This window comes from Eptatretus burgeri, chromosome 12, assembly GCF_056783735.1.
Source record: "Eptatretus burgeri isolate ZD-2024b chromosome 12, Ebu_testis_v1, whole genome shotgun sequence".
Taxonomy (NCBI): Eukaryota; Metazoa; Chordata; class Myxini; order Myxiniformes; family Myxinidae; genus Eptatretus; species Eptatretus burgeri.
In genome coordinates this window covers 12,615,666-12,628,506 of record NC_140972.1, presented here as the reverse complement: position 1 = coordinate 12,628,506, position 12,841 = coordinate 12,615,666, and the positions used below count along the sequence as shown (strand labels likewise).

General features: G+C 62.4%; 1 protein-coding gene across 1 annotated transcript in view; it reads right to left on the bottom strand.

Moving 5' to 3' along the window:
- SETDB1 (SET domain bifurcated histone lysine methyltransferase 1) overlaps nucleotides 1-12,311 on the bottom strand; it is a 164,483-nt gene extending 152,172 nt beyond the window's left edge. Inside the window, exon 1 of the mRNA XM_085849564.1 lies at nucleotides 12,030-12,311. Coding sequence (XP_085705690.1) covers nucleotides 12,030-12,053 — 24 coding nt within the window. The 5' untranslated portion in view covers nucleotides 12,054-12,311. The remainder of the gene's footprint in view (nucleotides 1-12,029) is intronic.
- Between the last annotated feature and the right edge of the window lie 530 nt (nucleotides 12,312-12,841).

Sequence of the window (12,841 nt, the reverse complement as noted above, 5' to 3'; positions counted from 1 at the left end):
AGGGTTTCGTCGACTCCCCTGATTTGCGCCAAAGTGACCTTGACCTTCAAATTGTTGTGCACTGAAAGGGACCTCTATAGGCCTCTGATATGCGAAGTTACAAAAATTTCCGAAGATAACTGTGCTCTGCAGAATTTTTTATACGTGATAACAGACAAACAAAAAAAAAACAAAACAAGAAAAAAAAAAAAACATACAAGCTGACCAACGTATCTTGCAAAACTTCGTTTTGGCAAGATAACAAACAAACAAACAGAAACGGAAGGCATCAATATACTTTCGAAATCTTTAGGTTTCGTAAGTAACAAGCAGTCAGAGACTGGGACTTACGAAATAGTCAACTTGACCTCTGACCTTGTCTCATAAAAGCTGTCTCGAGAGAAGGTAGCGACGCAAACCAGAAGTTTCTACGATGATTGTGTACCAAACCATCAAAAATTGAATGTTTTGGATGTTTGACCTCACTGTGACCTTGACCTTTGACCGATTTTGACCAAAATGTAATCAGCACGAGCCATCACCCTCCTGAATCACATGGTGTAATTTGCCATTGGTAGCTTCTTCCGTTCGAGTTATCTGAACCAAACCATCAAAAATCGAATATTTGACCTCACCGTGACCTTGACCTTTGACCGATTTTGACCAAAATCTAATCAGCACCAGCCATCACCCTCCTGAATCACATGGTGTAATTTGACATTGGTAGCTTCTTCCGTTCTCGAGTTCTCGTGCCCACAAACAAACAAACAAACAAACAATAAGAAACGGAAGGCATCAATATACTTACGAAATCTTTCGATTTCGTAAGTGACAAACAAGCAGTCATTGACTGGTACTTAGAAATCCTCAACTTGACCTCTGACCTCTGACCTTGTCTAATAAAAGCTGTCTCTCGAGAAGGTTGCGAGGCAAACGAGAAGTTTCTACGATGATTTTGTACTAAACCATCAAAAATCGAATGTTTTGAATGTTTGACCTCACTATGACCTTGACCTTTGAGCGATTTTGACCAAAATGGAATCAGCACAAGCCATCACCCTCCTGAATCACGTGGTGTAATTTGACATTGGTAGCTTCTTCCGTTCTCGAGTTACCTGTACCAAACCATTAAAAATCGAATATTTGACCTCACTGTGACCTTGACCTTTGACCGATTTCGACCAAAATCTAAGCAGCATTTGCCATCACCCTCCTGAATCACGTGGTGTAATTTGACATTGGTAGCTTCTTCCATTCTCGAGTTATCGTGCCTACAAACAAACAAACAAACAAACAAGCAGTCATAGACTGGTACTTACGAAATCGTCAACTTGACCTCTGACCTTGCCTCAGTCAGAAGCCCAAGGGGAGCTTGAATTCTGAATTCATTGTGGTCTACGATTTTACACTGTGGTTTGCAGATAATGAGTCCCAGACAAAAACTAGATTTCTTCTGAAAATTCCATTTTTTTGTTTTTATTTTTGAAAAAAGTGATTCAGTTCCAGCAGGATATGCCAGATAATAGGTGTATTACTTTTCAGAAGAATCTGATAAAAGACTTAATATATATATATATATATATATATATATATATATATATATATATATATATATATATATATATATATATATATAAAGATATAATATAAAGACCTTTACCTTTGACCGATTTCGACCAAAATCTAATCAGCACTAGCCATCACCCTCCTGAATCACGTGGTCTAATTTGACATTGGTACCTTCTTCCGTTCTCGAGTTATCGTGCCTACAAACAAACAAATAAGCAGTCATAGACTGGTACTTCCGAAATCGTCAACTTGACCTCTGACCTTGTCGAATAAAAGCTGTCTCTTGAGAAGGTTGCGACACAAATCAGAAGTTTCTACGATGATTTTCTGTACCAAACCATAAAAAAAAATCGAATGTTTTGGATGTTTGACCTCACTGTGACCTTGACCATTGACCGATTTTGACCAAAATCTCATCCGCACTTGCCATCACCCTCCTGAATCTCATGGTGAAATTTGACATTGGTAGCTTCTTCCGTTCTCGAGTTATCGTGCCTTAAAACAAAAAAACAAACAAACAGAAACGGAAGTCATCAATTTTCTTTCGAAATCTTCAGATTTTGTAACAAACAAACAGAAACGGAAGGCATCAATATACTTACGAAATCTTTAGATTTGTTACTTACGAAATCTTTAGATTTCGTAAGTAACAAACAGAGGATGGAAGTCATCAATATCCTCCGAAATCTTTAGATTTCGTAAGTAACAAACAGAAAGGAGTGAAAACAGTAACCTCCGATCTTCGATGGCGGAAATTAATTCACAAACTTCTGAAAGGATGTCTTGGGGAAAGTGTATGTGAAATTTTGCCTCAACCTGTCCAGCCGTTCTGGAGAAGATTATTAATATTTTTTTAATTATCAATCCAAGATGGCTGACGAACCATGTGACCTCTGACATCATAAATTTACATTCTGCCTCCAATCCTCCAGTGGAATAAGTGTGTGAAGTTTCGTGTTAATCGGATAAGGTGTGTATTTGTATCCAAGATGACCACTAAACCACGTGACTTGTGACGTCATAATTTTTACTAAGTATGCAGACATGATGGAAGATGATAGTTGCAAATTTTTGCTTCGTTAGGTTATGTGATTCAAGAGAAAATATTATTTAATATTTTTCTTGAATCCAACATGGCTGCCAAACCAGGTGACCTGTAAATTGGAAAATATCAAAAGGCACCAGTTCACCACTAGCTTGATATGTGAACCAAATTTCGTAAATATATCTTGAGGGGATTTGTAGTTAAGCTCTGGAAACGAAATGTGACGGACGGAACCCATTTCTATATCCCCCGCCAACCTCGTGGGTTGACAGGGGATAATAATAACACGAGTGGGATATCAGTTGGTTTATTCAATGAACAGAGAAATTGATTTTTGAACGAGAAGGGCACTCGGTGGAGCGCATACCTCCGCCATGTAATTCTGATCCACGAGAACATATTGGGCCCAATACATTATATTTAAATATCAGGCCATATATCATGTTTGGCCCGATCCCTCAATGGTGAACAATCACTTTAACAATTAAATAACTCTTGTATCCAGATCCTCATTCAGATTCGGGGGGGGAGAGGCAAAGGAGTCCACGGGGGGGAGAGGCAAAGGAGTCCACGGGGGGGGGGGAGAGGCAAGGAGTCCACGGGGGGCAGGGAAGGAGTCCACGGGGGGCAGGGAAGGAGTCCACGGGGGGGGGAGAGGGAAAGGAGTCCACGGGGGGGGGGAGAGGGAAAGGAGTCCACGGGGGGGCAGGGAAAGGAGTCCACGGGGGGCAGGGAAGGAGTCCACGGGGGGCAGGGAAGGAGTCCACGGGGGGGGGAGAGGGAAGGAGTCCACGGGGGGGGGAGAGGGAAAGGAGTCCACGGGGGGGGGAGAGGGAAAGGAGTCCACGGGGGGGGAGAGGGAAAGGAGTCCACGGGGGGGGAGAGGGAAAGGAGTCCACGGGGGGGGGGAGAGGGAAAGGAGTCCACGGGGGGGGGGAGGGGGGGGGGGGAGAGGGAAAGGAGTCCACGGGGGGGGGGAGAGGGAAAGGAGTCCACGGGGGGGGGAGAGGGAAAGGAGTCCACGGGGGGGGAGAGGGAAAGGAGTCCACGGGGGGGGGAGAGGGAAAGGAGTCCACGGGGGGGGGGAGAGGGAAAGGAGTCCACGGGGGGGGGGAGAGGGAAAGGAGTCCACGGGGGGGGGGGAGAGGGAAAGGAGTCCACGGGGGGGGCAGGGAAGGAGTCCACGGGGGGGGGGGGAGAGGGAAAGGAGTCCACGGGGGGGGGCAGGGAAGGAGTCCACACGGGGGGCAGGGAAGGAGTCCACGGGGGGCAGGGGGGGGAGTCCACGGGGGGGCAGGGAAGGAGTCCACGGGGGGGCAGGGAAGGAGTCCACGGGGGGGCAGGGAAGGAGTCCACGGGGGGGGCAGGGAAGGAGTCCACGGGGGGGCAGGGAAGGAGTCCACGGGGGGGGGCAGGGAAGGAGTCCACGGGGGGGGGCAGGGAAGGAGTCCACGGGGGGCAGGGAAGGAGTCCACGGGGGGGCAGGGAAGGAGTCCACGGGGGGCAGGGAAGGAGTCCACGGGGGGCAGGGAAGGAGTCCACGGGGGGCAGGGAAGGAGTCCACGGGGGGCAGGGAAGGAGTCCACGGGGGGGCAGGGAAGGAGTCCACGGGGGCAGGGCAGGGAAGGAGTCCACGGGGGGCAGGGAAGGAGTCCACGGGGGGGCAGGGAAGGAGTCCACGGGGGGGCAGGGAAGGAGTCCACGGGGGGGGCAGGGAAGGAGTCCACGGGGGGCAGGGAAGGAGTCCACGGGGGGGCAGGGAAGGAGTCCACGGGGGGGGCAGGGAAGGAGTCCACGGGGGGCAGGGAAGGAGTCCACGGGGGGCAGGGAAGGAGTCCACGGGGGGGCAGGGAAGGAGTCCACGGGGGGGCAGGGAAGGAGTCCACGGGGGGGCAGGGAAGGAGTCCACGGGGGGGCAGGGAAGGAGTCCACGGGGGGCAGGGAAGGAGTCCACGGGGGGGCAGGGAAGGAGTCCACGGGGGGCAGGGAAGGAGTCCACGGGGGGGGCAGGGAAGGAGTCCACGGGGGGGCAGGGAAGGAGTCCACGGGGGGGGCAGGGAAGGAGTCCACGGGGGGCAGGGAAGGAGTCCACGGGGGGGGGCAGGGAAGGAGTCCACGGGGGGGCAGGGAAGGAGTCCACGGGGGGGGGCAGGGAAGGAGTCCACGGGGGGGCAGGGAAGGAGTCCACGGGGGGCAGGGAAGGAGTCCACGGGGGGCAGGGAAGGAGTCCACGGGGGGGCAGGGAAGGAGTCCACGGGGGGCAGGGAAGGAGTCCACGGGGGGGCAGGGAAGGAGTCCACGGGGGGGGCAGGGAAGGAGTCCACGGGGGGCAGGGAAGGAGTCCACGGGGGGGCAGGGAAGGAGTCCACGGGGGGGCAGGGAAGGAGTCCACGGGGGGGGCAGGGAAGGAGTCCACGGGGGGGGGCAGGGAAGGAGTCCACGGGGGGGCAGGGAAGGAGTCCACGGGGGGGCAGGGAAGGAGTCCACGGGGGGCAGGGAAGGAGTCCACGGGGGGGCAGGGAAGGAGTCCACGGGGGGCAGGGAAGGAGTCCACGGGGGGCAGGGAAGGAGTCCACGGGGGGCAGGGAAGGAGTCCACGGGGGGGCAGGGAAGGAGTCCACGGGGGGCAGGGAAGGAGTCCACGGGGGGCAGGGAAGGAGTCCACGGGGGGGCAGGGAAGGAGTCCACGGGGGGCAGGGAAGGAGTCCACGGGGGGGGGCAGGGAAGGAGTCCACGGGGGGGGCAGGGAAGGAGTCCACGGGGGGGCAGGGAAGGAGTCCACGGGGGGGGCAGGGAAGGAGTCCACGGGGGGGGGGCAGGGAAGGAGTCCACGGGGGGGCAGGGAAGGAGTCCACGGGGGGCAGGGAAGGAGTCCACGGGGGGGCAGGGAAGGAGTCCACGGGGGGGGGCAGGGAAGGAGTCCACGGGGGGCAGGGAAGGAGTCCACGGGGGGGCAGGGAAGGAGTCCACGGGGGGCAGGGAAGGAGTCCACGGGGGGGGCAGGGAAGGAGTCCACGGGGGGGGCAGGGAAGGAGTCCACGGGGGGGGGCAGGGAAGGAGTCCACGGGGGGGGGCAGGGAAGGAGTCCACGGGGGGGGCAGGGAAGGAGTCCACGGGGGGGCAGGGAAGGAGTCCACGGGGGGGCAGGGAAGGAGTCCACGGGGGGGGGGGGGGGCAGGGAAGGAGTCCACGGGGGGGGGGCAGGGAAGGAGTCCACGGGGGGGGCAGGGAAGGAGTCCACGGGGGGGCAGGGAAGGAGTCCACGGGGGGGGCAGGGAAGGAGTCCACGGGGGGCAGGGAAGGAGTCCACGGGGGGGCAGGGAAGGAGTCCACGGGGGGGGCAGGGAAGGAGTCCACGGGGGGGCAGGGAAGGAGTCCACGGGGGGCAGGGAAGGAGTCCACGGGGGAGGGAAGGGAGGGGGGCAGGGAAGGAGTCCACGGGGGGGGGCAGGGAAGGAGTCCACGGGGGGGGCAGGGAAGGAGTCCACGGGGGGGCAGGGAAGGAGTCCACGGGGGGGGCAGGGAAGGAGTCCACGGGGGGGCAGGGAAGGAGTCCACGGGGGGGCAGGGAAGGAGTCCACGGGGGGGGCAGGGAAGGAGTCCACGGGGGGGCAGGGAAGGAGTCCACGGGGGGGGCAGGGAAGGAGTCCACGGGGGGGGCAGGGAAGGAGTCCACGGGGGGCAGGGAAGGAGTCCACGGGGGGGCAGGGAAGGAGTCCACGGGGGGGGCAGGGAAGGAGTCCACGGGGGCAGGGAAGGAGTCCACGGGGGGGGCAGGGAAGGAGTCCACGGGGGGCAGGGAAGGAGTCCACGGGGGGGGGCAGGGAAGGAGTCCACGGGGGCAGGGAAGGAGTCCACGGGGGGGCAGGGAAGGAGTCCACGGGGGGCAGGGAAGGAGTCCACGGGGGGCAGGGAAGGAGCGGGAAGGAGTCCACGGGGGGAGTCCACGGGGGAAGGGAAGGAGAAGGAGTCCACGGGGGGAGGGAAGGAAGGGAAGGAGTCCACGGGAGGAGGGAAGGAGTCCACGGAGGGAGGGGGGAGGGAAGGAGTCCACGGGGGGGAGGGAAGGAGTCCACGGGGGGGGAAGGGAAGGAGTCCACGGGGGGGCAGGGAAGGAGTCCACGGGGGGGCAGGGAAGGAGTCCACGGGGGGAGGGAAGGTAAGGGAAGGAGTCCACGGGGGGAGGGAAGGTAAGGGAAGGAGTCCACGGGGGGGCAGGGAAGGAGTCCACGGGGGGCAGGGAAGGAGTCCACGGGGGAGGGGGAGGGAAGGAGTCCACGGGGGGGGGGCAGGGAAGGAGTCCACGGGGGAGGGAAGGTCCACGGGGGGCAGGGAAGGAGTCCACGGGGGGCAGGGAAGGAGTCCACGGGGGGCAGGGAAGGAGTCCACGGGGGGGAGGGAAGGAGTCCACGGGGGGGGGCAGGGAAGGAGTCCACGGGGAGGGAAGGTAAGGGAAGGAGTCCACGGGGGGGGAAGGGAAGGAAGGAGTCCACGGGGGGCAGGGAAGGAGTCCACGGGAAGGAGTCCACGGGGGGCAGGGAAGGAGTCCACGGGGGGCAGGGAAGGAGTCCACGGGGGGCAGGGAAGGAGTCCACGGGGGGCAGGGAAGGAGTCCACGGGGGGGGCAGGGAAGGAGTCCACGGGGGAGGGGGGGGCAGGGAAGGAGTCCACGGGGGGCAGGGAAGGAGTCCAAGGGAAGGAGTCCACGGGGGGCAGGGAAGGAGTCCACGGGGGGCAGGGAAGGAGTCCACGGGGGGGGGAAGGGAAGGAGTCCACGGGGGGGGGGGCAGGGAAGGAGTCCACGGGGGGGGGCAGGGAAGGAGTCCACGGGGGGCAGGGAAGGAGTCCACGGGGGGGCAGGGAAGGAGTCCACGGGGGGGGGGCAGGGAAGGAGTCCACGGGGGGGGTAGGGAAGGAGTCCACGGGGGGGCAGGGAAGGAGTCCACGGGGGGGGCAGGGAAGGAGTCCACGGGGGGCAGGGAAGGAGTCCACGGGGGGGCAGGGAAGGAGTCCACGGGGGGGCAGGGAAGGAGTCCACGGGGGGCAGGGAAGGAGTCCACGGGGGGGAGGGAAGGAGTCCACGGGGGGGGGGGCAGGGAAGGAGTCCACGGGGGGGGGGGGCAGGGAAGGAGTCCACGGGGGGGGGGGGAAGGAGTCCACGGGGGGGGAGGGAAGGAGTCCACGGGGGCAGGGAAGGAGTCCACGGGGGGGCAGGGAAGGAGTCCACGGGGGGGCAGGGAAGGAGTCCACGGGGGCAGGGAAGGAGTCCACGGGAAGGAGTCCACGGGGGGCAGGGAAGGGAAGGGAAGGAGTCCACAGGGAAGGAGTCGGAGACGGGGGGGGGAAGGAGTCCACAGGGAAGGAGTCCACGGGGGAGTCCAGGAAGGAGTCCACAGGAAGGGAAGGAGTCCACCGGGGGGAAGGGAAGGAGTCCAAGGGAAGGGGGCAGGGAAGGAGTCCACAGGGGGGAGGGGGAAGGAGTCCACAGGGAAGGAGTCCACGGGGGGCAGGGAAGGAGTCCACGGGGAGGGAAGGGAAGGGAAGGAGTCCACGGGGGAGGGAAGGAGTCCACGGGGGCAGGGAAGGAGTCCACGGGGGGAGGGAAGGTAAGGGAAGGAGTCCACGGGGGGAGGGAAGGTAAGGGAAGGAGTCCACGGGGGGAGGGAAGGTAAGGGAAGGAGTCCACGGGGGGAGGGAAGGGAAGGGAAGGAGTCCACGGGGGCAGGGAAGGAGTCCACGGGGGGGGCAGGGAAGGAGTCCACGGGGGGGGCAGGGAAGGAGTCCACGGGGGGGCAGGGAAGGAGTCCACGGGGGGCAGGGAAGGAGTCCACGGGGGGGCAGGGAAGGAGTCCACGGGGGGGCAGGGAAGGAGTCCACGGGGGGGGGGGCAGGGAAGGAGTCCACGGGGGGGCAGGGAAGGAGTCCACGGGGGGGCAGGGAAGGAGTCCACGGGGGGGGGAGTCCACGGGGGCAGGGAAGGAGTCCACGGGGGGGCAGGGAAGGAGTCCACGGGGGGCAGGGAAGGAGTCCACGGGGGGCAGGGAAGGAGTCCACGGGGGGCAGGGAAGGAGTCCACGGGAAGGAGTCCACGGGGGGCAGGGAAGGAGTCCACGGGGGCAGGGAAGGAGTCCACGGGGGGGCAGGGAAGGAGTCCACGGGGGGCAGGGAAGGAGTCCAGGGAAGGAGTCCACGGGGGCAGGGAAGGAGTCCACGGGGGAAGGGAAGGAGTCCACGGGGGCACAGGGAAGGAGTCCACGAAGGAAGGGTCAGGGAAGGAGTCCACGAGGGGGGCAGGGAAGGAGTCCACGGGGGCAGGGAAGGGAGGGGGCAGGGAAGGAGTCCACGGGGGAGGGAAGGGAAGGGAAGGAGTCCACGGGGGGGGAAGGGAAGGGAAGGAGTCCACGGGGGGCAGGGAAGGAGTCCACGGGGGGGCAGGGAAGGAGTCCACGGGGGGGGGAAGGGAAGGAGTCCACGGGGGGGGGAAGGGAAGGAGTCCACGGGGGAGGGAAGGGAAGGGAAGGAGTCCACGGGGGGGGCAGGGAAGGAGTCCACGGGGGGGCAGGGAAGGAGTCCACGGGGGGGGGGAAGGGAAGGAGTCCACGGGGGGGCAGGGAAGGAGTCCACGGGGGGGCAGGGAAGGAGTCCACGGGGGGGCAGGGAAGGAGTCCACGGGGGGCAGGGAAGGAGTCCACGGGGGGGCAGGGAAGGAGTCCACGGGGGGGGGGCAGGGAAGGAGTCCACGGGGGCAGGGAAGGAGTCCACGGGGGGGGAGTCCACGGGGGGGCAGGGAGGGGGGGGGGCAGGGAAGGAGTCCACGGGGGGGCAGGGAAGGAGTCCACGGGGGGCAGGGAAGGAGTCCACGGGGGGCAGGGAAGGAGTCCACGGGGGGCAGGGAAGGAGTCCACGGGGGGGCAGGGAAGGAGTCCACGGGGGGGCAGGGAAGGAGTCCACGGGGGGGCAGGGAAGGAGTCCACGGGGGGGCAGGGAAGGAGTCCACGGGAAGGAGTGGGCAGGGAAGGAGTCCACCAGGGAAGGAGTCCACGGGGGGCAGGGAAGGAGGGAAGGAGTCCACGGGGGGCAGGGAAGGAGGGGCAGGGAAGGAGTCCACGGGGGGGCAGGGAAGGAGCGAAGGAGTCCACGGGGGCAGGGAAGGAGTCCACAGGGGGAGTCCAGGGGGGGGCAGGGAAGGAGTCCACGGGGGGCAGGGAAGGAGTCCACGGGGGGGGGGCAGGGAAGGAGTCCACGGGGGGGCAGGGAAGGAGTCCACGGGGGGGGCAGGGAAGGAGTCCACGGGGGGGGGCAGGGAAGGAGTCCACGGGGGGGGGCAGGGAAGGAGTCCACGGGGGGGGGGGCAGGGAAGGAGTCCACGGGGGGGGGCAGGGAAGGAGTCCACGGGGGGCAGGGAAGGAGTCCACGGGGGGCAGGGAAGGAGTCCACGGGGGGGCAGGGAAGGAGTCCACGGGGGGGGCAGGGAAGGAGTCCACGGGGGGCAGGGAAGGAGTCCACGGGGGGGCAGGGAAGGAGTCCACGGGGGGGGGCAGGGAAGGAGTCCACGGGGGGGGGCAGGGAAGGAGTCCACGGGGGGGGCAGGGAAGGAGTCCACGGGGGGGGCAGGGAAGGAGTCCACGGGGGGGCAGGGAAGGAGTCCACGGGGGGGGGCAGGGAAGGAGTCCACGGGGGGGGGGCAGGGAAGGAGTCCACGGGGGGCAGGGAAGGAGTCCACGGGGGGGCAGGGAAGGAGTCCACGGGGGGGCAGGGAAGGAGTCCACGGGGGGGCAGGGAAGGAGTCCACGGGGGGCAGGGAAGGAGTCCACGGGGGGGCAGGGAAGGAGTCCACGGGGGGGGGCAGGGAAGGAGTCCACGGGGGGCAGGGAAGGAGTCCACGGGGGGGCAGGGAAGGAGTCCACGGGGGGGGCAGGGAAGGAGTCCACGGGGGGGCAGGGAAGGAGTCCACGGGGGGGCAGGGAAGGAGTCCACGGGGGGCAGGGAAGGAGTCCACGGGGGGGGCAGGGAAGGAGTCCACGGGGGGCAGGGAAGGAGTCCACGGGGGGCAGGGAAGGAGTCCACGGGGGGCAGGGAAGGAGTCCACGGGGGGCAGGGAAGGAGTCCACGGGGGGGCAGGGAAGGAGTCCACGGGGGGGCAGGGAAGGAGTCCACGGGGGGGGCAGGGAAGGAGTCCACGGGGGGGGCAGGGAAGGAGTCCACGGGGGGGCAGGGAAGGAGTCCACGGGGGGCAGGGAAGGAGTCCACGGGGGGGCAGGGAAGGAGTCCACGGGGGGCAGGGAAGGAGTCCACGGGGGGGCAGGGAAGGAGTCCACGGGGGGCAGGGAAGGAGTCCACGGGGGGCAGGGAAGGAGTCCACGGGGGGCAGGGAAGGAGTCCACGGGGGGCAGGGAAGGAGTCCACGGGGGGGCAGGGAAGGAGTCCACGGGGGGCAGGGAAGGAGTCCACGGGGGGCAGGGAAGGAGTCCACGGGGGGCAGGGAAGGAGTCCACGGGGGGCAGGGAAGGAGTCCACGGGGGGCAGGGAAGGAGTCCACGGGGGGCAGGGAAGGAGTCCACGGGGGGGCAGGGAAGGAGTCCACGGGGGCAGGGAAGGAGTCCACGGGGGGCAGGGAAGGAGTCCACGGGGGGCAGGGAAGGAGTCCACGGGGGGGCAGGGAAGGAGTCCACGGGGGGGGGCAGGGAAGGAGTCCACGGGGGGCAGGGAAGGAGTCCACGGGGGGCAGGGAAGGAGTCCACGGGGGGGCAGGGAAGGAGTCCACGGGGGGGCAGGGAAGGAGTCCACGGGGGGCAGGGAAGGAGTCCACGGGGGGCAGGGAAGGAGTCCACGGGGGGCAGGGAAGGAGTCCACGGGGGGGCAGGGAAGGAGTCCACGGGGGGGCAGGGAAGGAGTCCACGGGGGGCAGGGAAGGAGTCCACGGGGGGCAGGGAAGGAGTCCACGGGGGGCAGGGAAGGAGTCCACGGGGGGGCAGGGAAGGAGTCCACGGGGGCAGGGAAGGAGTCCACGAGGGCAGGGAAGGAGTCCACGAGGGCAGGGAAGGAGTCCACGGGGGGCAGGGAAGGAGTCCACGGGGGGGCAGGGAAGGAGTCCACGGGGGGGGGCAGGGAAGGAGTCCACGAGGGTAGGGAAGGAGTCCACGAGGGTAGGGAAGGAGTCCACGAGGGTAGGGAAGGAGTCCACGAGGGTAGGGAAGGAGTCCACGAGGGTAGGGAAGGAGTCCACGAGGGTAGGGAAGGAGTCCACGAGGGTAGGGAAGGAGTCCACGAGGGTAGGGAAGGAGTCCACGAGGGTAGGGAAGGAGTCCACGAGGGGTGAGGGACACCGAGTCGATGTGGACAATCGATTCGACGCCATGTTTTCCCAATGCAAGTGATCAAAACGCCACACAACAAACAAAACCGCGCGAAAACTCAGTCTCCACATAAAACTCACATTTTCAGCCTTTTCTTCTTGCATGATATTCCAAGTGAAGAGCCTCGCGCACCGGAGCACCAGGACAAGGACAAGCGACGTCGAGATATCGCACTGAGTTGACGCGATGACCGTGCTCGTTCTTGGACCTTTTGTCGCAACGACACGGTGGAATTAATTAATTATTCTCCACTAATCGGCGATTTTTTATTATCCTTCGGTTTATAAATATCACACAGATTGTGTATTATTTATCATAAATGCTTCTGAAACGTCTTGAGAAAAGCTGTTTTTAAAAAACACCGCCTTCGAGTCCGGGCGCCCTTTACACCGCCATGGAGGGAAGCACGACAGAAGGACAAACTCGCGGCGATTTTATCGAACTGAACTGCCTGAGAATGTACTTACTCACTGGATATTACTGGATTTCGAGACGAAAAATAAATACTGCATTATTTTACCCAGAAGAGAGCAAATACCTTTTTCGGGGGAGGAAGGGGGACCAAAGGGCGGAGGAGCTCCTTGTGAGGTAACGCCCATCCATATCTGGTGCCCAACTGTGACTGCGGATGTCCTCCTGCAGTTGGGTGACTTTTAGTCAGGAGGTTGGTGACAGGATTTGCACTCCGGCCACCGTGAAACACTTCATTCCGCAAAACCCACAAATGCAAAGAAAACTACAAACACCACTCTGTGGAGAACCTCCTCCCTTTCGAAGGGCAGCTCAACGGATGACAGCCTTGGGATAAAACCTTAGGGACCCCCATTCCTTGATGATAGCACGAAAACCATGGGGTAAACGTTCCTGGGTCAGATTGCAGGGAGAGTGTGTC